This window comes from Sitophilus oryzae, unplaced genomic scaffold (genome assembly GCF_002938485.1).
Source record: "Sitophilus oryzae breed Bouriz unplaced genomic scaffold, Soryzae_2.0 scaffold_1499_pilon_pilon, whole genome shotgun sequence".
NCBI lineage: Eukaryota > Metazoa > Arthropoda > Insecta > Coleoptera > Curculionidae > Sitophilus > Sitophilus oryzae.
In genome coordinates this window covers 302,649-330,135 of record NW_022146168.1, presented here as the reverse complement: position 1 = coordinate 330,135, position 27,487 = coordinate 302,649, and the positions used below count along the sequence as shown (strand labels likewise).

Below are 27,487 nucleotides of genomic sequence, written 5' to 3'. Positions count from 1 at the left end.
GGCTTACAAGAAGACATAGACGTATCAATCCTCACAAGCTGCCTTCTGTTGCCAAGATATGACTTACGCCATTCGAGCGGCACTCCCCTGAAACCATAGTATTGCAATTTGTTAATTAAGATATTATGATTTACACAATCGAAAGCCTTAGAGAAATCACAGAAAATTGTAGCTGTAGAGTGCTGGTTATTCAGGCTAGAGTATACATTATTAAAAAGGTCGAACATAGCATCATTTGTGCAACTGTTACTTAGAAATCCAAATTGATGGGTTGCGAAACCTTTTTTGAAAAAAACCCCTTTTTTTAACCAATCTTTCAATGATCTTAGATAATGTGGGCAGGAGTGCAATTGGGCGATAGTTCGAAGCTTCATCTTTATCACCTCCTTTATACAGAGGAATAATTATTGCTGTCTTAAGACAGTTTGGAAAAACTCCTTTTTGGAATGACTCGTTAATTAAAGTAGTAAGATGGTTTAATGTGCATTCAGGAAGTTCAGAGAACATTTTGAGAGTAAGCCCATCAGTCCCAGATGAGGATTTGTTTTTAATACTATTAATTGTACTACGGAGCTCATCTAATACTACGGGCGTGAGGAAGAAACTGTGCAAATTCTCATTTGCTTTAGGGAGATATGAAAGTGAATCATGGGAAGGAGTTATGGAAAGGTCTGATTCTATCTATTCAGAAGTATAGCTTGATTTATTATTATTCTCAACTATTACTACATCAATAAATTTCAAAAACAAATACTTAGATATCATGTTGTTGATCTGAATAAAACTGCACGAGGAAGAAAAATCTTATTTCATAGACGTAACGTAACACACTCTAAAAGAGAACACACGAAAGATCTTCTCCCTTTATCCCGCCTATATACCATAATTTTTTATAAAAATCGAAGAAAACACTATTAAAAGACAATGTGAAGTCAACAAATCCCTTAATGACGAAGAAGAATGTACGCGGATGAACCAATTTATATCTAAAATTTCAAATATTTTCAGAGATAAAACGGTTCAAGTCCAAAAAAGTATAAACAAACATTTTTAAAAATGACCACAGTTGTATTTTGAGTTATACTAGTTTGGAATTATACAATTTAAAATATAATAAAGCATTGTGTCAAGTTTTCTTCTCTCCAGCTTGTTTAATTTTAATTAAGTAACATTAAAAAACTTTAACTCTCATTTTCTCCATAATTGTCAACTAAAACAAAATCAAAATATCCCTTTTTTGTAAAGATTGCAATAATGACAAGCCTAAAAATATAACTTTATTGTATTAAGTGAAAACTTAAGTGAAAAAAGCCTTTAATAAAACTCTCCAAGACCAATTTATTATTATCAAAGAAGTACCCACTTTAAAAAGACAAAACTCAACCTTAATAGACATGGTACCATCGGACCAACAAAAGGTACTCGCGACCAGTTCCTTATCACTGTCCAGTCCACTATATATGTTACTAAAACGAATATATATTATCGACCAGACAGATTTCTTATAGTTGGTTGGCAGCTGCCGCTTGTATAGGAATAATAAAATGTATTCAAAGACTGGAGAAGCGCTTAGTTTGGTCAGTAGTATTTTTTTCTAATAGTGTCTGAAGAGATATCGATCAGAGAAGATATATATGAAAAGAAACTAAAATTAATGCATCTATTTTGAATAGTATATCCATGATTTTTTTATTGAAATTATTAATTATTCATACTCTAATTAAAAAATGTGTTTTCTTTTGGATACTTGAGACTTCTCTAAAGGTTTTGAATGAGATATTTGTTAGGGATTAAGCCTGAACCCTTTTTTAACAATTCGTTTCATTTAAATTATCTGGATCGCAAGCCATTGAGTTCCAGGAAGTCGATTGTCTGGAGGATTAGAAAAATTAAGTCCGCGCACAATTGAAGGGATTTGCAAGGGTTCGATTACAGTATGACTTTCACCCTTTTCGGTGATTCACAGATATTGAATTTCTCTTTTTTTCTGTCTGTTCGATTGATCATTTTTAGATATCCCTTTTTAGATTGACCATTAACCACTGCCCTATTGTCAATATTCGATATTATTTATTTATGAAATATTCCCTATAGAAAAAATCCGCTCAATCAAAAAAATTTTTTTTCGTCGGTACCATTATGAATTTTGAAAAGACCTCTTTACTTCTATAGACTACGGTACTACAAAGGAAAAAAAAACACTTGTATCTTTTCATATCGCCACATAATACGATCATCCTTTTTCGTATAACTTATGTTATTTTCTCAAGCACTTCAGTATCGAAGAATTTTAACAGCTTCAATATTAGGATGCGTCGATGTTCTGAAAGAAGCTCTCTGCCGTACCGAGCCTTTTATTAGACCGCTCTCACCAAAGGGTACTACGAAATCGTATAAAAGAAAACAGCAATTCCTATTCATTTATGCAAAACATATTTATTTTATTTTCTGCGTTGTTTGATTGGCGCCTTGTCGCAAAATCAATTTGTTCGTGCCAATATTCTTGTTTTTTTTGCGATAGAACGTTCAGATTTTAAAGATATACATAGAGAGTGGTATATAGTTTGTATACAGGGTAGTTAATGTTTTCCTTGATTCCAGTAAGAAGAATCTTCGGATTGCCCTGGGGTTTTTAAAAGGACACTGTCTCCTCATTAAACACCTCAGTAGATTGAAGCTGAGAAACAACGACGAATGCAGATTCTGTGAGACCAATAGGGAAACACCAGAACACCTCATCACAGAGTACGCCGAGATGACAACCATTCGTACCATATACTTTGGTATGACTGATATCGGAGATAGATAGATCACTTCTGTTAAAGCGTCTCATATACTGGCTTTTGTCAAAGTTCTGAGACTTTATGATGAGTTATAACACAATAGATCTATAAAGTCAAGGTTTTTGTAATATTAGATAGAGTGATGAGAGAAAGTACTAAGATAGGCATGGAAATAAATGTCAGCAAAACTAAACTTATGGTAGTCGACAGAGGTGAAATCCTCCCACGACCGAACCTCATAAATATAGAGAATATAGAGGAATTTCTATACCTGGGATTAAGTAAACCAAGGAGGATGTGAAAAGGAAATAAAAAGGCGAACGGCAATGTCACGAGGAGTCATGAGTAAGCTCACAAGAATATGGAAACATCGTCACATTACAAGAGATACGAAGATCATGTTAGTAAAACCCCTCATATTCTCAATCTTCCTGTACGGAGCGGAATCCTGGACGATGAGAAAACATCAGATGAAACATAGATACATTTGAAATGTGGTGCTGGCGACGTATGTTACGAATATCATGGACAGAGAAACGCACCTATACTAAAGGAGTTAAAGGTCAAAGATAGATTGTTTGCAATATGTTACCGACAAATACTGAAATACTTTGGACACACTACAGGACGCGAGGGAAACAACCTAGAAAAATTAATAGTACAGGGAAAGGTAGAAGGAAAACGCCCGAGAGGCAGGTCACCTGTGTTAGATGGATAGACCATGTTAAGAAAATTACAAATACACCAATACAAACTCTACTAACTGAAGCAAAGGATCGACAAACATGGAAAACGAGAGTAAATGGATGTACCTGATTCCATGAGGTCAATATTTCTCAGACATAAGAATACGACTAAGAAGAGACCGGTTTTTGTAACAGACCTAGTTGACCTATGATGAAAAATATCACTTTATGACACCTGTTTCCTTTCTCATAGTCACGCGGATATGGTAGCAAAACTACTTGTGGTGCGTTTAGACTTGAGCACGCACGCACTGATCCTCCGCGAATGCTCAAGTGTAAACGGCTGTGCGCGCACGCTCACTCTGAATCTGTCTGTGCGCGAGCAGCCGCAAACGTGAGCCGTCTGGTGTCGGTTTTTGGTCCGTGCTCAAAGGGATTTTATGTGTGCGCGAACGCTCAGTTTGCACCGGCAATTTGTTTTGTCTGCGTTCGTGCGTGCGTGTGTGATTTTTTTTCGTTTTCTTTATTAAAATTATGGAGTGGATCAATGAATCTTCGTTATTATTAATGGAAGAATATTAAAAGTTGCCTATATTATGGGATATTAAACATTCTTTGTATTATTAAAAAATAAAAAAAAAACGCATGGCAAGATCTTGTAAATAAAATTAATATTGAATATGTCGATATTAATGAAATTGCTATTCTAAAATTTGTATCTTTTGTTCGTAATTTTTGGTATTATTAAATTTTGTAAATATTCAAAGTCGGGTCTGGTCATTCTTGTAAAGTTTTTGAACTGATCATAGCCCTCCTCAGACACTAAGTTGTTGCAGTAAATTATATCGATTTCTAAAAATTTGGGTTTGCCACCAATGTTTTCGATTTTTCTCCATTTTAATAATTAAGCTGTGCATAACAATGACTGCAGCCTCTACTATTTCTTGGTCGTCCATTATTTTCACCAATACAACTCTGCTGTGCGCACACAAATGGATCACTTCATTCGTTCAATATTAATGGTGCGTTTAATATTAAAAAAATTAAATCGATGAGAGCTTGTACCAATAACGTCGCTGCCTTTATCACTAGAACAACACCTATAGAGGAGGTAAATGATTTTACTTACTTAGGAAGTATAATCTCAACCAACGGACGCACAGAGCAAGATATCACAAATAGAATAAACAAAGCCAGAATAACATTTTGGAATGCTCAACAATATTTGGAGATCTAGACGGTACTCTCAACTCACTAAACTTAAGATTTTCAATTCAAATGTCAAGTCAGTATTGCTGTATCGCGCAGAGACCTGGAAAATTACCTCGCCATTAATTAACAAACTCCAAGTTTTTATAAACTGCTGTCTGCGAAATATTGTAGGAATATTTTGGTGAAATACTATCAGATATGAGGAGTTATGGAGCTTGACCAACCAGAGGCAAGTGTAGAACGAGATCAAACTTAGGAAATGGAGGTGGATTGGTCACATTTTAAGATGAAGTGGCAACAACATCGGTGGCAGAGCTATTGAGTGGAATCCACAAGGCAGTAGAAGAACTGGTCGTCCAAGGCACACATGGCAAAGGAAAATTAAAAAGGAGATCGAAGCAGTAAACCGGTCATGGCGAGATGTCAAATTAATTTCCAACAAGCCAACCCGCTGGAGAGCGTTTATTGAAGCCCTATGCTACACGTAGGAATAAAGGACAAAATGATATTGTCAAAATTAGAAATAATAATACTTGTAAAAAGTTTTTTACAAGTATATTTGTAAGTAAGGAAATATTAGTTAGTATTTCCTTCAAATCTAAAACACCATAATAAATCGGCTTTAAAGTCACCGAATCAATGAATGATTTTTTACCATAATTTCGTATTAATAACACGGATAGTCCATTTTCATTATCGAATCAATTGAGAACGCAAAGAAGAGCCGCGAGTCGACGAAATCGTTTTTAATCCTCCATTATATATTGCTCTCTATAATTACCGTGAATTAATTTAAATAAAAGGCCGGCTAAAAACTCACTTAATATTTGAATAAAATGCAACAGGAATGTGCCGCGCGCTGTCCTGGCAGATAGCCCAACAATGGTTACATAATGTGTTCGAATACGAAAATTCTGTCGTTCCGTGTATTTGTAAATATACAAGGCGATTCTGTATTAATAAATAAGTTTTGTACATTGAAATTCTTGTTATAGTCTATAAAATGAATAACTTTGAATTTTGACCGTTATTTTTTACCAATATGGCAAATATAAAATCCCTCTGTCAAAAAAGTTACTGATATTCTTTAAATTGAGTACCTGAACGAATCAGATAGGTAACTCTTTTTACTTTCGTGAAATAGAAAAGGAAAATAATAAAACAAGTGACAGTTCTTCCTCTTCTTGCAAAAATCAACCCGAAATGTCATAATTGCCAAAAGTAAAATGTCATCAGCGTTTGACATTTCTAAATATCAAACCAATGCCGTCTCTAATAGAACAGCCACGGAGCGAGATTTATGACGTCACGCTAATTAGATACTAAGGATTAATAAATATGTTGTAAAATACATGGAAAACATAATTATTCCTCGTATTTTTGGTTTGTATTTTAAAAATGATATAGTTTACATGAAATATATATAATATACAGTTAATAAATACAATATATATACCTCTTTATAGTAATAAATACTTTGGCAAATAAATTATAAACCATACAAATGCAGCAAATGTTTTACAATATACAAATAATGAATAGGTACGTAAGATAATGGGTAAAATGTAAAATATATTTTAAATTTTGGTGTTTGAAAATCGATCTAATTTAACAAAAAACATTCAATATCTACTAATAGTGATGTATTATTATTTGCATTCACAAAATTTATATGTATATTTTGCAAGTATCAATGTTCGAAAAATTATATTTGCAAATAATACAATATCATAGAAAAAAGGCGTCAGCGATGGCTATAAAATAAAGATCGCTGTCATTTTATATGTAAAATTATTCTAAAATTTTTGATTTTCTTGGGATTTAGGTTAGGATGGAGTACGATTTCAGCCATAGTCAATGTAGATAGTTAGTGTTAAGAATAATAATTTTAAAAAATAAACAAAATATTAAAAATAAACAAAAACAATAAATAATAATGAATTAATATTATTAAAAAAGTTATTAACTGTATATTATGTATATTTCATGTAAACTATATCAGTTTTAAAATACGAACCAAAAAATACGAGGAAATTTTTTTCCATGTATTCTACAACATATTTATTAATCCGTAGTATTTAACTAGCGTGACGTCATAAATCTCACTCCGGGGCTGTTCTATTAGAGACGGCATTGCGTCAGCATGGCCGCAAGTTGCTAACCTAATAAAATTAACACTAGAAAAGCGCGCGGGAACTGTCAAATTCAAAGTTATTCGTTTCACAGACTATATTTAAACATATGAATGAAAATCAAACGATATTTATGTAGGGTCTCTAGGAAAGCGATTAGAGTTAATTGGTATCAAAAAACTCTACATCGGATTAATGCAGGGAACTCAAAAAATACAGTATGTCCCCGGATTGTCTTTACAAGAGGAAAACCTTTTTTAATATTGACATTTTCAGAAAAATGCAGAAACATGCACAGAAAAATGCATTCTTCATAAAAATTTTTGCTCTTTGTTCTAAAATGGTTAATCCTGCTTATACTTTTCCAAATTTCCATGCCGTTTTAGAGAAAATTAAAAAAAATGAAAATATAATTATTGAATTTTTTCCTATAAAGTCCTAAAAATCAAAACGCGTTTCTACGGTAATATAGCTTCGTTTTCATTCTATGACAGGTTGTTATTCATAGAAATTTAATTAACCTAATATTTTTTGTTGTTTTAAAATGTTAAAGAATCACAAAATTTCAATGCTACGGAAAGAGTGATAACAGTTATAGGAAAATGTGATACTTTAACAACACCAAAGAATATGACGTTAATGAAAATTAATAATAATCATCTATCAAAGAATGAAGTCGAACTGATATTACCACAGAAACGCTTTTAATTTTTAAGACTTTTCAACAATATCAACAAAGTTTTTCTTAAAATTTTTTTAAGAAAAATGATTTTTTTTCAAAATTAATTTTGTCCTCTTGTAAAGAAAATTCGGCGATATACTGTATATATGTTACGGTTAAGGTCCGATGTCCGGTTAATGTCGACATTACCCGGTTAATCTCGAGAATAACACACAACAAAACAACCAAAAACATAACTTAACCCAAACATTAACATGTTAATGTCGACATTAACCGGACATTGGACTTTAACCGTAACATATACACTATATACAGTATTGTCAATGGTGATGAATTCTGGATTTACTGTTATGAACTCGAGAATAAACGTCAATCGGCTGTTTGGGTGTTCCGGGATGAACCAAAACCGACGAAACTTATCCGTTCTCGAAGTTTTTTCAACAAGGTGGTGGCGATATTTGTCTCAAAAGCAGGTCATATAGAAACAAATCCTCTACAAGATCAAAGAACTGTTACTGCTGATTGGTACATATCTATTTGTTTGCCGGAAATAATTCGAGTTTCAAAATACCAACCCTCAACGACGAACGATCCTCCACCAAGACAATGCAAGTTCCCACACAGCTCAAAAAACAATTGAGTTTTTAAAGCAAGAAAACATCGAATCGTTGGACTATCCTCCATACTAGCGATGGGAACTATCGAATGAATTAGACTATCGAATGGTTACTGAATGAAGAGAATTACAGAATTTAAAAAAAAGTTAACGATATTTGTATTTTGTTTATGCTAATTCTCTTACGTGTAGATTTTTGCGAAGAAATATTCTATTTATTTTTTAAAGTAAATGCCAGTAAACCAACGTTGCCACACAAAAAATTTAGAGACTATATTATTTTTAAATAGGATCTAATATAAATAATTTGGACTTTTAATTTGTTGTTTATATTTTGCTACTACTTAAAAAAATGTTTATATTAAATGATTTTAAATTTTGGTGTTAATAGGTATAACAAATTATTACTGTTATTATTTATTAAACCAGTTTTGCTTTTTTAAAAACATTAAAAATCATTTTCCTACATCCAAAATAAAAAGTATTATTACAGTGTAACAACAGAATATTAATAAAAAAATGCAAAATATATAGTCATACTATCCCTAACTAACTATAATACCAAAGAATAATATTCTTTGCTAATACCAATTAATACGAATATACGGCAACAGCGCCGTTCATAATGTATTTTCTGTGTAAATACTAGCACCTCAATAAAAAAAATAATGTGTCCTTATCTTTATCTGACTCAAAATCAAAGATGCCGGCTTTTTTCGTACCATTGCCACCGACCGCTGTCGGGTTTCTAGGAAAGAAACCTACGTCGCCGGGCGACAACTAAAATCCAGTTTATATTTTATTATAATCGATCCTGACGAATAAATGAATTTTACAAATGAATGAATTTTATAAATGAATGGTTTTTGCTGCCGAATTAATATATTTCAAGGCAGATGACGCATCTATTCGATATTTTTATTCGAATAGTTTTCGACAAATGTTTTCTTACTAGCTATCGAATTATTCGAATGAATTGCAACTATCGAATGTTTCGATAGTATTCATTCGATAGTTCCCACTACTACTCCATACCGTCCCGACCTAAGTCCTAATGACTTTTTTACCTTTCCAAAAATTAAGAATGAACTTAGTGGTCAAAGGTTCCAGTCCCCAGAAGATGCAGTCAGCGCCTTGACTACCAATTTTAAAGGTACCAACAAGCGAGTGGAATAACTGCTTTCAGAATTGGTTCCATCGGATGCAAAAATAAATTTATAAATTCCTCTATATGAAAAATATAAAAGACAATCCTCGTATAATAATGTCAAGGAGACAATAATAATATTGTCAAATATCCTATATATTATCTCCACATCATAATATATTCGTTTACGGTCCGTAGCGCGCGATAACGTCAAACTTGGACCACCCTCTATACCAGAACCGTATCTCCAAACAGAACCGTATCGCCTAATAGGTCCGGACATCTATAATAATAGGTTTATAAGTTAATATAAACGATTCTATTTGTATTCTTGAGACAATTCGAGCCCGATGTCGGTGATGTGGACGTTGGGCGTTGAAATATTCAACGTCGCTACTCTTGTTAGGCCACCACGTAACTGATTTATATTTGCCCTTCGGCGCAATTGGTGGAGTAAATCAATTTCGTTAACGAATTAAATAAACAGAAAATGCTCTTTCTTGTCTTCGGAGTCATCGTCAAAATGAGTTATGGAAAGGGATTTTTGCTACTTATTCTCGAAACGTAATTTAGTGCGGGAAGGAATCTCTCTAATTTATCTACAACATACCAAGATGTCAGATGGGACTGAGAATGTTGGAAGTATGTAATTATGTGTCCAATACTGATAGGTTAAAAAATAGCTCTATGAAGTAATTATATAGGTGAATAAATTAAAAACTTAAAAAGTGCTGTGAATTTCGCAAGAACATCTATGTGTCATCATCGACTTTAAAAAAGCATTTGATCTGAAATCGTATAACGTAGACAACTATGACATGCGCCTTTTAGTAACCTGTATTACAATCAAACTACTACTATTATTAGGGTCGATGAAGGAACTACCAAATGACATCTCAATAAAACGAGGAATAACCATCCCAATAAACAAGGGGTGTGATTTGTCACCGTTATTGTCAGACAGAAGGATGATCAATGGCACAAATGCATCGTAAACTGGAGGCCCTGGGAGAATAGAAGAAGTAGAGGAAGACCTCAGATGAGATGGGCGGACGATCTGAGGAAACATGCAGGCACAAGATGGATGAGCATGGCGACAGAGAGGGAAGAGTGGAAGAGATTGGGGGAGGCCTATGTCCAACGATGGACCGAAGAGGCTAAATAGATAGAGATAGATTATTCAATTACGTTAGTATCCAGAGAACATTTTTATCGAGGCTTTATCCGGCAGAATAGAAGGCGTTAAAAATAATGGCAAGGTAATAAATAAGGTAAGGTACGCAGTGACACCGCCATTGTCGCAGAAAGTATGGAAGACTTGCAAACGTTGCTAGATAGGGTTCATGGAGCTAGTTGCAAATGGGGTATTAATATAAATATGAAGAAGACGAAATGGATGTTTGTGGGTAAAATACAAATTAATCCAATCCCGATAAATATCAACGGACACAATATTGAACAAGTACCATATTTTAGATATTTAGGAAACTGGCTAAATAGTGAAAACACATATGACGAAAAAAATGGAATACCACGCTTACTAATAGAAACCTGTCATTGGAAACTCGATTACGAACATTCCGTTGTTACATATGGTCCACTCTTCTTTACGGATGCGAGACATGGACGCTAAAAGTCAAAGAATATAAATAAAATAGAAGTCTTTGAAATGTGGTGCTATCGGAGAATCCTTAAGAAAAGTAAAGATTTCAGTTTTGTTGCCAACGTCGCCTTTTTGTTGCCAGCGCTAATCTGGACGGGGTCTACTTTGTTTACGCGGAATCCGAACCGCGGTCCTCGGCCATGTCATGGTCAATGGCCTACCGACTTGAGCAAGTGACTAAATCGACTCTTACTCACGAGATATCCGATCCGGCCTCAAACCGGGCGGCGTCGGCGTGAATGAGCAGTGTGTGTCAATAGATTTTACACTTTCGCCTTTTTTTAGACAACAGCACGATACAGAGTTTCGAACCGGTCACCCGTCCATCCACTAGTATCACCTTACATCGCTTAACTTCGGTGTTCTAATGGGAACCGGTGTTTCGACGTAGCTGGTTCGTTGCCCTGAATCCTTAAGATTTCTTGGACCGAACATACAAGCAACGAACAAGTTCTTGGACAGCTAAGTAAAGATCGGGAACTCTTAACAACCATCAAAGCCAGAAAGGTTAGCTACTTCGGACACATAATGCGTGGCACCAATATTATATTCCTCGTTTGATCATTCAAGGAAAAATCGAAGGTAGAAGATGGGTAGGTTAAAAGAAACTGTCATGGGTGATAAATATACGGAACTAGATCGGTCTGGGGGTGGAGAGGCTGTTTCATGTAGCAGAAGATAGAGAACTCTTCAATGAAATAGTCATAGAGAGAAGAAGAAATTAAAAACAAAACTTACAATGTACCGAGTTAAACAGGTTACAACAGAGATACCTTAGACAACTCTTAAGAATCAAATGGTTCCATCATGTTTCAATGGTATCGCTCATAGAAAAAACTAGCTGCGACAGCGCCTAAGTCATAATTACTAAATCTCGCTTAAGATGGGCTGGTCACGTACCTATGCAGGATGCAAGAAAACCGCCTACCGAAATCTCTTCTTTACGGTGAGCTTGTAGACGGTAAGAGGAAATCGGGTGGACAACCCAAAAGGTACAAGGATATTTTCCACGAAAACTTTGAGGGGGTAAAAATGCAGAATCAGTGGGAATAAACAGCGCACAATAGAACGTAATGGAGAAGAATTGTAAACTCAGTTAACGACAACCAAAAAGTAAAGAGGCAACAAAGTAATGAGATTTTTGATTTTCCGGAGTGCGGAAGAGAGAAAACATAACGTATTGGGCTTTTCAGTCACAAAAAAGCTCATGAAAGGAAACGCCTTGCGTAACCATCTTCTAATGCCTGTAAAATACTCGTCAGTGAGTAATGACGAGTATCTCATATTATAGGAAACCGAAATAAGATCATCTTCAATGTTAAAAAAAATGATCAAAGAAAAAGTTTGTACAGAATGGTCCATATCGAATTTAGTAGAATGGTTACTTGGTACCGTTCTGTGTACTTAAAAGTCAAACAGATTCAGAGCTAATTGGTCGGTCCCGATTCGTACGTCAGCGGTACTATCGTTAATATAGTTAAAACCTTTTTATTCTCTTCTTTATTATGCGGTACCTCGGATGCATATTTATAAGAGCCAGATTAATGAATAACGATAATAGGGTCTTTTAGAAAGTTTTTCATAATTAATACGAGATATTTAAGACTGTTTTGGGTAAATAAGTTTTCGTAACGATTAATATTTGGATATTCGAATCAATCAAATCAAATTTGTTGAAGATAGTTTAAAATTATTCTTTTTTTTTTTGAAAAATTAACTTTTCAGAGAATACTTTACAAAATTTGCAATTCAAACAACTCTAAAGTAATGTAAATTTTTTCAAATGTACCACAATACACCGAAACACTTTATTTGGGCTAAAGATGGATCAGTATATTCAAACTTTCAGTGAAACCGATGATTGAAAAAATAAAAAGATGCGCAATCTTATGGGCGATCGTGGAACAAAACCTGTCCGAAATGTAGAGTTCGTCTGCTGGATCTGTGTCTATGAAAGGAATACGGACAAAAACATTTAAATAAACAGCAATATATTTTATACGTCGACTTGACGAGTACGTCACCGCAAATCGCTCCGCCCACTCATTTTATTGGCTACCTACTTGCAAATCTGTCGAATTTTTATTGATGGGAAGCGTCGTCTAATTTTTTATGAAAAACATCGAGAGAATATCGTTTCCCCTCTCACGGATACCCCGTAGCCACAGAACGAACAGACGTACTGTAGCTAGCGTTACTGTCAGCCTGTTCGAGATTTAGTTTAGATCTGCACCCCTGCGCGCTGTTATTCGTTTACAGCGCAGCAGATAAAGAATACTGTACCGTAGTTCCGCTTTCAGTCGACAGAGCGAGTGGTTGCCGGAGACAGTGTTGCCAGAACTACTGCTTAATCCATAGATTTACGGATTTTGGGTACAGCTAGTACGTTAATAATATAGATTTTTAAACAATTTAATATAATATTATATGATTAAACAAAGAACGGCGTCAGAGTTGGCTTATAAATGAAGATCGCTGTTATTTCATATGTAAATTATGGCAAATGTCAATAATTATATTCAATACTCATAAAAGAATTTTTATTTTTGTTGTTTATTCTTTGTTAAACACGAATAAATTTTCAATACATAAACGCGGATTTTCATCCAAAAATATTTTCGACAAACGTATTACAGATATTACAGATTTTAATATGACAACACTGTCGCTTTCAGATCCACACCGTCTCAAATACGCCTTCGCTGGCCGAATTAGAGAAAAAAGTGTTTTATGAGTTGACCGCAGAACGATTGGTGTCTCCACCGTACAGCACTTGAGACGTAAGGGGAAATCAAATCAGCCTTGTCACGAATTTGCCCATTAGGTTGCCTATCTTCCGAATTCTTTCAAACAACGGTGAAACTATTTTTGCTTAATAGATAAACTGTTGGTACTTACCGCTCCATTATAGTACCGATCTGTGTTGGTTAAATCGATGATGGTTTTAAGTTTAGGCTCTTGCTTAATCAACATGTCAGGAGTAAACCTGAAACAAACAGTGCAATGAGAAAAATATAACCCCTTTTAAGGCAAATACTAATATTATACATAACAATATGTTATATTATTGGACATAATTTATTAAAATTATTGAAATAAGAGCAACTGTTTTTTTTTTCTGATATAATTATTTATGACCTAAATACAAAATATTTTCATGGTGTCTGTCTGTCTGTCCGTCTGTAACACGATAACTCAAAAACCCCTAAACCGATTTTAACCAAATTTGGCACAAAAATACTGTGGCACCCGAGAATCTGGCCATTAGTTTTTGGTGGGGGTGGGGGGTTGGTAAGGGGGTATGGGAGGGGGTTAAAATTTTTAAAAAATCGTAACTCCAAAATTACAATAGCTAGCGAAACGCGGTTTTCAATTTAAGATTAGGAATAATATTTGCAACAAAATTTGTAATAACATTTTAATAACATGATACAAAGTGATTTTAATCAGTCAAAGTCGCAGTTTTTGAGATATTCCGTGTTTCCGTAGTCCATTTTTGAGAAAATCCGTGTGGAGAACTCCAAACTCCCATCGGACGCGACCCCAGGTGGCGGATAGGGGAAATAACCGCGGACCAAAGTTGGAAAAATTCCTTTACTTTGAAACTAAAAGAACTGCCTACCAACTTTTTATTAACATATTTTAGTATGGGCGGCTATACGTGCCTCCCGGCGCCAATTTTTCGTATTAAACTTTACTCTCTATATTGCAAAATAATAATGGAGTTAAAGGTCAAAGGCAGATTTTCCACAATATATCGATTGTCGCCGACAAATCCTAAAATACCTTTGGGCACACTACAAGACGAGAGGGAAACAACCTAGATAAACTAATAGAACAGAGAAAGGTGGCAGGCAAAAGACCAAGAGGCAGGTCACCTGTTAGATGGATAGATCAAGTAACATCAATACACCTCTACAAACTCTACTAACCGAAGCAATGCAATGCTTGCGACAAACATAGAAAACAAAAGTAAATAGATGTACTTAATTTCGCGAGATCACAATTTCTCGGACATGAGAATATGGATAAGCAGAGACAAAAAGGTATTTCGATACCAATGTGCGAGTGGACGACTGCAAAAATTGCCACTGCCACTGCCGTGTGACAGGGGCAGTTGGCAGGCCTGCCGATAAACTGACGAATCGATTACCGAAGCGCGTAAACCCACGCGCTGAAGCGATTGTTTTCTACCACTGTCGTAGTCCGGAGGCCATCTGCGATGTGCCCCTCGGTCCAAGCCAACCACGATTTATGGTGAAATTCTCGAAATTTAATTGCGCCAACCAAGGGCTCCGTCCGGCGCGGCGGTGAACTTGAAAAGAATCTGTTAATTAACTCTGCCGCGAATGATTAGTTTTTTTCGTTTTTTATTAATTTATTTTGGGGAGGTAAAATTCAGGAAGGAAGCTAAAGACGTAAATAGACGTCAACTTGTGTTTATAGCAAATTTTAGTAAACCAATTTGATGTAAGCCCAAGAGATCGGTTACCCGCATGCCATCGACCTAGATATGTTATTAAATAACATTAATAATTAAACAGTATATTAAAATTTAACAAGCTCGGGTCGATAATCAAGCGCAGGTCACCGAAGTTCGATTTCCTCGTGGTCATAGCCGGGTTAATGTAATTAGATTGCAAACTACACACACCGGAAAAGTCTAGGAATATTACAATTTTATCCAGCCATCGCCACAAAAATACACATATTTTTTTTTATTCTAAACTGTGAATTAAAAAAAAAGATAAAACCATTTTTACTTAATAAAGGGTATGGCCTCCTCTACTGTTCATTACAGCCCTACATCGTCTCTCCATGCTCCTGATCAGGTTGTCGATCTCTTCTTGAGGTAGAGCCTGCCACGCTGCATTCACGGCCCGAACCAGATCCCTACGAGTTTCACGAGGCATACCCATTCTCAAAATTCTTCTTTGGACCGCGTCCCATACGTGCTCGATGGGGTTAAGGTCAGGAGATTGTGCCGGCCAGGGAAAGATGTTTAATTGATGAGCATTGATAAACTCACTTACTACTCTGGCTGTATGAGGCCTGCATTGTCATGCATGAGAATGAAGTTTCTCCCAAAACCATTGGCATATGGTAACACGACAGGTTCAAGAATTAAATCACGATGTGTGATTCCTGTTAGAAACCTTTCAAGAAAAACGAGATCGGTTTTTCGGCCTAACTGGACTCCTCCCCAGACCATAACTGTTCCACCTTGATAAGGGTGCACTTCCTGAACATGATCCAACCGAATAACATTTCCCGGTTCTCTCCATACCCTAAGCCTTCTCGAATCCGGATGAATTCCAAAGCGTGACTCATCCGTGACGAGAACATTGGCCCATTGTTCATTCGACCACTGAACATGATCTTGAGCCCACAAATATCGTACCTCTCGATTTCCTCTCGTTAAGGGTTGAGCTCTCCAGGGTCGTCTGCTTCTTAAGTTGACCTATCTCAATCTATTGCGAACAGTGTCAGGACTAACGGTTACATTATGTGTTTCCTGGAGAATTAAGCTAAGCTCTGGTGCTGTAAGAGTCGGTCGGCGTCGAGCATTTAATTGTAAAAAATGATCTTGCTGAGGGGTAGTAATGCGATGTCGCCCTGTGTGCCTTTCAGCAACATTACCACTTTCACGGTAGCGTGCACTTAATCGCGATATTACACTTTGCGTTGTATTTAATGCTCTAGCTACGTCGATTTGGCGCATTCCAGCTTCGAGCATACCCATGGCCCTTAGCATTTCGTCTCTGTTAAGATGTCTACGCTCCATAATGTCGTTTAATACTAAACAGAGTTATTTGAATGAATTCTGGCCAGTTATCATAAAAACATAGCCAATACAGGTTAAATTCGAACAATTGATGCTAGGTGCTTTTTATACATTTGACAAAAAATGCCCAAACACTTCTGCAAATATCCCAAATTTAGAAATAACTAGTTTCAATCGAAGTAGAAAAAATCGGCCTACAAATATGTGGTTGTTTATTCAAAACATTTATTTTTAACTTTAATAAAATGATATCCCTAGATTTTTCCGGTGTGTGTATTTTGACAACGTAATCGGTGATGACTACGAGGAATAGAAGAATATAAAAAGAGTATGCTGAAGAAAGCGTAGTTGGTCGCATTATGAGTTCAGAGTCAGTCAAAGAGTTGCATTACGAGTTGATAGTTCATAGTGAGTTGATAGTCAAATGGTTAGTCAGAAGACAGTGAAGACCTTGAAGATGTTCCTGTAAGTACTCCTTTCAGCATGCCCTTAGCAAGCCTTGGCATTTCCTGGAATCGTTCTCCTTATATGTTTATCCACACTGTGCATTTTTATTTAATAAATGTATATTTTCTAATGGTTGTTTTAATTGGAAGAGAGAACCTGGTCTAGCGATCCTAGTGAACAACCCCCAAGCTAGTTCGCGACAGTATATTTTGTCTTTTCGCGTATTGAACATAATTTTCTAAAAAACATTTAATTTTAAAATCAAGATATCCAAATCAATTAAAACTTTGCTGGTAATTTTTCTACGGTCTAATATCACGATCCCATCCCAAGTTCGCTCTTCTTCTAGGTCTCTTAATTCCCCGTGGGTACCATCCCGTAATTCTTGTGGTCCATCTGTTGTCCGTTCTTCTTGCTAGGTGTCCTGCTTATTGCCATTTGAGGGATTTGACCCTGTTAATGATATTTATTACCTGGTTTTTTTGTCGTATCCACTCTATTCTTTTACGGTCTCTCTTGGTTATTCCCAGCATATTTCGTACCGTTGAGCGTTGTGCGACCTGCAAGCTTCTGATTCGTCTGTATGATCGAAAAAAAACTACGTCAAGTTAGCTTCGAAATAAGGATCGTTTACATTCCTAATATACTTTTACGTATAAAATGACGGCGTTCTTCATTTCCAACTAGCGTATTGTGTTTCTTCACCGGCATTGAGCCTTATTAATAATCAATTTACTGGATACGGCCTGTAATAATCGGCAATAAATTAAATGCCGTTTACCTTTCCATATACTTTGGGCGCTTCTTTATGAATATTAAAAGCGACGTAATTATTTTTAATCGCCTGCCAGTGGTAATTATCGATTTAAAAAGAAATCCTGAATTTTTTTCCTGGTCTTGTTATCGATCGATTTATCAGGAGCGATCGCCGCGTATAAGGATGATGATCCATTCAACCTTACAAACCCATAAATACGTGTTTTAGGTTGTTCAAAATTCGCAAAACGGTAAAATCTATTTATTTCAGCCTAGTGTTTCGTATTTTTATTAATATAATACTTAAATACAATTAAGCTTCTTTCAGAACCTCGCAATTAGTGGAATAAATTACTTGTGCCAATTAGCGGTAGATAATTTCAATTAGTAGAAAAATTTATCAAACTTTTAAGTTTTCCACTAATTATAGTTCAAAATTTGCGAGAAATGTCATTTTGACCATTGATTATCTTCCGTCAAGAGAAATTGTGGTTAGAAATCAAAAGACTGTTTTATAAGCTAAATATTAAGGTACATTCAGGCTGAGAGCGTCGAGCATCGCGTCGCGTCCGCGTGTCGAAATGGAATCAATTCACTTACTGTTTGACCAGCGGATCTGAAGCTACGGAAGGAATGCGAGAAAAAGAAATCGATATTGCCACGTTTATCTATAAAATTGCAAAATTGCCAGACATGAACTATAAATTTAATATATTTTTATTATATATAATGTGTTTAGCATATATTCTGACCTATCAACTAAGGAATTTTAACGTAGTTCATATTGTTCGATATGTTTTATTTAATAACTTATTTCTTTCATTCTGTATAACCTGCTTATTATGAAAGTTGAAGATTTTTCATGGATATCATTGGCAAACCGGCATAGCCGCGCATGGCCGCCTATTCATCGAACTATGATTGGCGAGAGTACGTCACAGGATTTGTTACCACGCGGTTGCCATGGCTTTTACGCCTTTCCTATTCGCTTGCTTTATCCCCAACTTCACGGTCTCTTCTGAAAAGAGTAGGAATATTGAATACTATTGAAATATCCAGTGGCGGTGTCATTCTTTTGATCATTATTACTTTATTTCATTATTTATACCGGTTATCCTAAACTTTATTCCTATATTTGATAGTTAAGTTGTGTTTTATTGTTTTGTTATCTTGTTATAATGTTTTTCGTTCGTAGTTTATAATTATTAATATCAAGTTTGATCGTATATTTGTGTTTTAAAATGAATAAATTTGTTAAGGGTAAGACGCTACATAGCCAGACAAGAGAAATAATAGCTAATTTATATAGGTAAGTAGAATAATAATAATATAATTATTAGAATATTAAAATTAAATATTGGCTAAAATGTAAAGCACACATTTTACCTAAATATTTTAGCTAAACCAAAATAAATATAAATAAACGTGGATGAAATCTCATTTGGTTTATTTCCTTGTGTTCATAATAGGGTTTGCGACGAAGAAGCTACAGAGAGTTCGCTTAAGTTGCCACTTAAACGTAAACTTGAGCGGATATCTCTTTATACCGGAGTTAGCGTATCGGCTATAAAAAAATTCACACAGAAGATAAAAAAAAGGCTGGAAACTAACCCCGATAAAATGATATCCAGCCCTGGAAAGAAACGACCACGTGAGACTGCTGATGAAAAGCTCGACGACTTTTTCCAAGTGGTCAGGAATTTGATAAATAGATTTTATCTCGAATTCAAACTCGTCCCACAATTAGAAAGTTTTTGCAAAAATTGCAGGAAGAATCCAATTTTCCTTTGACAAGGAAACGCTTAGGGGGTTATTAAAATCAAATGATTTTTTTTGGCGTAAATGTCAAAATAATAGATAAATATTAGTGGACCATTTATATTGCAGAGAGAGATATAAATATATACGCGAAATTCGAAGATATAGCCAAGTATTATCTATTTGGATGAAACATATGGGTAGACAATGACCTAATGCAGGAGAGAATGTCGAGCCTATTATTCGCAAATCGTGGTACATTGTCTTCCGTGATTCGGCATACATTTTTCTAAGGCTGCGTCGTACCATAGAAGACAATGCCAATACGCAGCCCGTTCAGGCAGACAGCGTCGCGTTTGGCGTTGCGCTAGCGTCCGCTGAGCGTAGGGGTTCGAGTTCAATGGGGCGGACGCGACGCAAACGCGACGTGACGCTCGACGCTCTCAGCCTGAATGTACTTTTAGGCTTTCGCTATGGATACAACTGGCTAACGCAAGCTGTTGCTAGGACATTATATTAATTTTAATTGTGTTTTTTAAACATTGTGAATGATCTGTATATGAGATAAAAAGTATAAAGTGTAATTGAAGCCAATAATGTATTCCTCTATAATTGCGAGGTTCTGAATGAAGCTTTATGATCGATAATTTTATATTAATTAAGTATCAATTTTTTTGGCTTTTATAGGAGGGATAATATACAATTTAAATAAATTCATCAAACTTCAAATATTGGATTTAACCAGTTTTATACAGCTTAATTGAGGTATTTATACCTCTATAAATATGTTTGAAATCAGGAAAGTAAAAAGTATCGTATGATCGACTTATATCTAATTTGACCGGCTTTGGAATTTATAAACAAATAATTTATTTTGATAACAATAACGTATATTTACAACTTATTGTAAATATTCGATTCAACAGCTAACAGAATTTTATTGTTAAAAATGTATTTTGAAGTGAAACTTCTTTACGTGCGATGGGAGTAAAAATTGAAGGCCGTGACACGTGACACACGAGATGCGAGAGGAAAAGTGGTAACGATCTAAAATTATACGATCTTCTAATTATAGGTCGATTGAAACCAAACTCGGCATACGACAGACAGACGGAAGTAGAAAGAAGTTTCTTTTTGATAAAATATTTTTATTTTGTACCGGGTGTCCCACTAAGAATAGCTCTCGGCTGTATCTCGGAAAGTATTTAGCCGTAGGGCCTAAATAATTAAAGCGGCTATGAGAAATTGCTGGAAATTATTTTCAAGTTTGTAGAACGGCCGCTAGAGGGCGCAACTGCAACAAAAAATATGAAAATGGAGTTTTTACACAATTTTGCCTAGATAAGGTGTACTATAAGTAATAGCTTCATAATCTTCAGTAAATTTTGAATATTTTTTGTTAGAGCCATTTTCCCCTATCTACCAAAATGAAGTGGTGGGGGAAGGTTAGATCTGTTTTTATTTAAATATGAATAACTCTGGACTGGATGATCGGAATCCAACAAGCGAGGGCTCGTTTAAAAGAGCGTTTCTTGCTCTATATTGCACCATATAAACAATAATAATAAGCTTATGAACTTAGACGCTAGGGATCGTTGTTAAATTGTTATTAGATCAACATTTTGATAGTTTCAAAATGCCTTTATTATTTGAAATAGTTGAAGTTGTTGGCATTTTGAAAAAGCAATCAAAAGATAAAAAACGCTGATAAGACTATCAAAATGTTGATGTAATAAAAATTTGACGTTTATACTATTACGCGAAAAGCAACTTTTTTCCAAAGCCTACCATGACTTCACTGAATCATCATTTACTTGTTCACTGTTACTAATGTCTTAATTATTAGATCTGGTATTATGGTATTCTGGTATTTCGTCGATTTTAAAATAAACTAACTGTTTCTATCTTATTTTTTTGTTAGAATGGGCATAATCAAGAGGGCTACTGATACCGTGTTGTAAAAATAAGGTAATTAAGGGCTTATTTTTTGTGGTATTTATTATAATTTTGCTAATATCTTCGGTTTGAAAGAAGATATCAGGATGCGGTTTTCGCTGACTTTTTAAATTTTTACTACTCTTTACTATGAGCTAAAATTACATATACTATTATATTTAATATTTTTGAAAAAAGGTGCAATGTTTGTTAAATTGTAAGACAACGCCCCCTCGCGTCTACGTTCAAAAGCTTATTATTATTGTTTATATGGTACAATATAAAGTAAGAAACGCTCTATTAAACGAGCCCTCGCTTGTTTGATTCCGATCATCCAGTCCAGAGTTATTCATATTTAAATAAAAATAGATCTAACCTTCCCCCACCACTTTATTTCAGCAGATAGGGGAAAATGGCTCTAACAAAAAATATTCAAAATTTACTGAAGATTATGAAGCTATTACTTATAGTACACCTTATCTAGGCAAAATTGTGTAAAAACTCCAAAAAAAAACATTTTCTTATTTTTTGTTGCAGTTGCGCCCCCTAGCGGTTGTTCTACAAACTTGAAAATAATTTCCAGCTATTTATCATAGACTCTTTAGTTATAAATATTTTTTTTCGCAGCCCCTACGGCTAATACTTTCCGAGATACAGCCGAGAGCTATTCTTAGTGGGACACCTGGTACAAAAATTACACGCATATTGCAACTATTTTTTCTATTTTTTTTTTTCAAATATATAATTCAAATAATTAGTAATATAAATTAGTACATTTATATCCAAAAGTCTTACCATTCATCTCGTGGAAGATTTCTCTGGCACATATTCTATAACAAATGAAAAAATGATGAAATAAAATTCACAACCAAAATACCTAAAATAAATTAATTTTTTAATATTCAAATCAATAATAATTATAATGTACCTTATTAATTAAATTAAAACAAATTCATAACAAAAACATCATAAGAAATAACACGTGTAAAAAAATGTCGTAAACTTAATCACAATCAAATTTTCCAATGCAAAACATTGTAAAAAAATCACTGTTTTGTTGGAAAGAGACATCCGAACATGGTTTAGCATAAAGAACCCATTAGGTTACTAAATAATTCTTTGGCGCCATCTCCAAGGATTACTCATCTCCTTCGTCCCACAGAAAAACAGCCAAAATTTATTTATGACAGTGTCACAAACTACTACAACTGAAATTAATATATCCATTATATTCAATGTATAAAAAAGAAATCTGAATACTTTCATTTTCGAATTTGTGTTTTCGATTAATAGTTATTTTTTATACAAGACGATTGCGATGAAAAAAAATTCACGAGCGTTCACGAGCGACGAAATCGCGAGTGAATTAATTTCGGGAGACGATAATGCAATTTTATCGTGGTGTATAAAACAATATTTTTTCCATAGCCAGTTACGTTTTAAAAAATATTCAGAAATTATTATTTCGAGGAATTTATTACGAGTAGAGAAAATATTGTGCTGAGTTGGCGTTGGTTTCTATGTAATTTGACAAATAAATAAAGCTGTCTCTTTAGTTGTCAGTTTTGAGTCAATATTTTTAATTCTTCTTCGTGTCGATTGCTGATTGAATTGGAGCCAGAAATGGCTCAAAACAAAATAAATAAATTACCAACAGATTCAGGCTGAGGCGACAAACGCCATATCCAAACTACTTCCATTTAAATCCTGAATAACTTATGAAAAGGAATACAAACATTTTCAAAAATGGAAACAATTAAAAAACGTGCGAGAAGAAATAAAGTTTTTAACCTATCCTCGCTGTTAAAGTATCATTTAGGTAATCTACCCTTGCGGTCAAAGTACTATTTTATCTACTATTTTTGATAGATATAAGGCAATTTTAACAGTTGCTATGAAAAAAATATATGATATATGAAAAATATATAAAAAATATGAGTTGCATATTTGAAATGAAACTTCTTACTAACAGCTATTAAATTGAAAGATTTGAAGCAAATGTTAATAAACATAAATAAATTTAAAAAAATATTTTTTTACAGGTAAAAAATTAATTATTAAGCCCTATAACATAGGATACAACATTTTAACGAACAGTGCTTTCCATAAAATCAATAAAATGAAAAATATACGAAATAATATGCATGTTCTGATTTCTTTCGAAAATCGACATCTATGAAACTATGAACCCTTCCTGGACACAAACGGTACATTGTGAGACAGGAAATTGTAGAGAGTAACAAGCCCTATAACATAGGATACAACATTTTACTGAACAGTGCTTTCCATAAAATCAATAAAATGAAAAATATACGAAATAATATACATGTTCTGATTTCTTTCGAAAATCGACATCTATGAAACTATGAACACTTCCTGGACACAAACGGTACATTGTGAGACAGGAAATTGTAGAGAGAAACAAGCCCTGTAACACAGGATACAACATTTTAATGAACAGTGCTTTCCATAAAATCAATAAAATGAAAAATATACGAAATAAAATAAATGTACCGATTTCTTTCGAAAATCGACATCTATGAAAATATGAACCCTTCCTGGACACAAACGGTACATTGTGAGACAGTAAATTGTAGAGAGAAACAAGCCTTATAACATAGGATACAACATTTTAATGAACAGTGCTTTCCACAAAATCAATAAAATGAAAAATATACGAAATAATATACATGTTCTGATTTCTTTCGAAAATCGACATCTATGAAACTATGAACACTTCCTGGACACAAACGGTACATTGTGAGACAGGAAATTGTAGAGAGAAACAAGCCCTATAACATAGGATACAACATTTTAATGAACAGTGCTTTCCATAAAATCAATAAAATAAAAAATATACGAAATAATATACATGTTCTGATTTCTTTCGAAAATCGACATCTATGAAACTATGAACCCTTCCTGGACACAAACGGTACATTGTGAGACAGGAAATTGTAGAGAGAAACAAGCCCTGTAACATAGGATACAACATTTTAATGAACAGTGCTTTCCATAAAATCAATAAAATGAAAAATATACGAAATAATATACATGTTCTGATTTCTTTCGAAAAAATTAATAATAAAAATTAGTCTTTTTGCTTCTCAGGGGCTGCTTTAGTGTCTGGTTGGTTTCACTCTGCCTGCACTATCCAAGTAGGCCATTTCTCCAAATAAAAGACTATTAAAACTCGTTAAAGGAAAGTAATGACAAACACAGGTGTTAAATGCGGTTTACCTGCTCTCATTATGTAAATTTGTTGTCTAACACTAACCAAATTAGCCGTTTCATTTAGTGGGACCTTCCGTTAGATGGTACTGAACGTATGAGAGATAAAATACTTTTGGACAAAAGTAAACAGCTATGTAAACCTTGCAGGAATTATGTGTTTGAGCCTAAACGTCTGTCTTTTTTTTATTCTTATCATGAATCTTGTAGCTTATTAGTTGATTAGGTATATAAATATGTTTAGAACTATCAAACAAAAATAAAGAAATTAATTTGACAAAATTTCCGATCTTCTGTGATAAAAAATAATATAAAATATACAGGGTGAGTCATTGAAAATAAATGCAAATATTTAGGCTCGATAAAAGAAGCATATTTTCCAAGTCCAAGTCCAAAATAACCGAAATATCTTTCTTTGAAAATCTAAAAAAATGGATTTTTCGCTTAAATTTTGAAAACTACTCTATCTTTTCTGAGTTTTCTCTTCCTTGTAAATTTAATGAACTATGTTGCATTATTATGAAGAAAAATTTCTAAAAAAAAATTCAAAAAATTTCTAAATTTCAATTTTTTTCGTGAAAAAAAAAACTCATAGACGTGTTTCTTGGGCACTTATTTAAGAGCAGAATATTAAAATTAATCTTAAATTTTATTCAAAAATACACAATCATGAAAAATTATTTTTGATTTGCTTCCTGTTGGTGGGATCCATAGATTTAGGAAGAACAGATATCACATTATGCATTTTAACCCGATCAAACATTCGGAGGTTGACTACGTACTGTAAAAATCAACTGAGATAGAGAAGGCGACGTTGCCACATATCAAATTTGCGCCTATCTACTTTGTTTGATTTGCAGAAAAGGTGACTTTAAAACCTTCACCGGATATCAATAAATCTCAATTTCTTAATTAAATTAATAGTTTATTTTTAAAGAAGCATGCGTAATAATATGTTATTAACCAGATATGCGTTACTATTAAAAGACATGTTTACTGTTTAATGTGCTGAAACGTCTAGAACTGCTGGCAACGTCGCTGCTAGTCTTCCAGAATGAAATGAGCCGTCCGTCCCACCACCCCTCGCGACGGCCTATGGTCCGTTATAGCGTACTACGTTTAGCTTACGGTGTGTTTGAAGTCGGAATCAAGTCCGAAGTGAACTTTTCAGTGTTTTTCAGTAGTTTTTGTTTTTGTTTAATGTACTTTTGAATCTGCGAATTTTCAATATGGTACGACAGTGCCAAATGTGTGGACAAATAAGCTCAAATTACCCGAATTTGTCTTTTCACAGGTAGGTATTGTTTCCGCCACGCCGTAATCGTACATAGGCGTCCCACAAGGGAGCCTCTCACAATTAAATTAATTTCTAATTATATTTGTTGAATTTTGATCTATTAAAACAAGAACGTAGTAGCCGGTAATTCGAATTATAATTAATTCGTCTCAATTACTACCTAACTGTTGTAGATCATAAAAAAATTGAATATAAACGTTACATTTGAAACTTTATTATAAGCCAGAAAGTGACATTTTTTTCTTAAAATTGCGTCCTATTTTGGTCATTATATACGATATTCTAAAGGAATTTTGCTCAATAAATAAACAAAGGTGTTTACCCGACCTTTTTTACATTTTATTGCTTTATTATATCTGCCCCTTCGGCATTGTTTAGACAATTTTTTACCACCGTACAAATACATCTTCCTAGAGTTACTAATTAGGTACTAATTTTGAACAGTTCTTTTTAAGATAAAAAAAGGTAAAACTAAAACCTAAACTATCATTTGAGATTAAACGGGAAGTTCTAAATAATGTTGCCTATTCTAAACAAGAAAAAATTATTTATAAGTTAAGTTTTATAACATTCCTAATTAAATTTGGGCGAAAAGAATATTTCTGTTTGCTGTAGGTAATTTTCTCAGGGAAAATACGTAAATAAAAATGACTTTTTAAGTCAAAAAAGTCAAAAGGATAAGTTATTCCAAAAAAGGACTGTCCTTTTCAAAAAAGGACAAGTGGCAACCCTAGGTATTTCTGGCATGGAAATTTAATGGCAAATCTACAACTTTGGTTCGAAAATATGTTCCGGCCACCTATGTTTACAAAAATGTCTAAAATGTGCCTAAATGCCTCCATATTCTGAAAAAAAAATTGAAAGAAAAGTTACCAACCACAAACCTAATATAGAACTGTTTCGGAAGCCTGAGTCACCCTGTAAATATTCAAAAGTAACTGAAAGTTTATATAGAAGTAACTGAAAGTTTAAATTGAAAATCGACGTTGGAGTGATTTTCGAAAACTACTAACGTTTCAACATAAGTATATGTGGGATATTAATTGTATTATTATATTAGACCTTATAACAAAACTCATCTGACGAAAAAGCGTTAATGTAGTATATTAATATGGAGTAAAAATTTTACTAATTACTTTACTTTTACTTTACTAATTAAATTCGTTCCAAAAAACGATACGCCACTGGCCATTAGAACAATCCCAAATGCGCCTAGTTGCCGGGGTCGGAAATTTTAGACTTCTCTGTCTCTTCTGTCCTTGTTTGACACATTGGAATGTTTGATACACTACCAACGAGTATTTATGAATGAGATGTTCGGTCTATCTTTATAATGTCTTTGGTGGGATCAATAGAT

The 27,487-nt window shown here is 34.2% G+C and overlaps 1 protein-coding gene across 1 annotated transcript in view; it reads right to left on the bottom strand.

Moving 5' to 3' along the window:
• The window catches only part of LOC115877797 (RNA/RNP complex-1-interacting phosphatase), a 145,616-nt gene that overhangs the window by 45,067 nt on the left and 73,062 nt on the right, over positions 1–27,487 (bottom strand). The window contains exons 3-4 of the mRNA XM_030894111.1: positions 22,398–22,432; positions 13,820–13,907 (exon numbers count right to left, since the gene is read on the bottom strand). Of these exons, the coding sequence (XP_030749971.1) occupies positions 13,820–13,907; positions 22,398–22,432 (123 nt within the window). The remainder of the gene's footprint in view (positions 1–13,819; positions 13,908–22,397; positions 22,433–27,487) is intronic.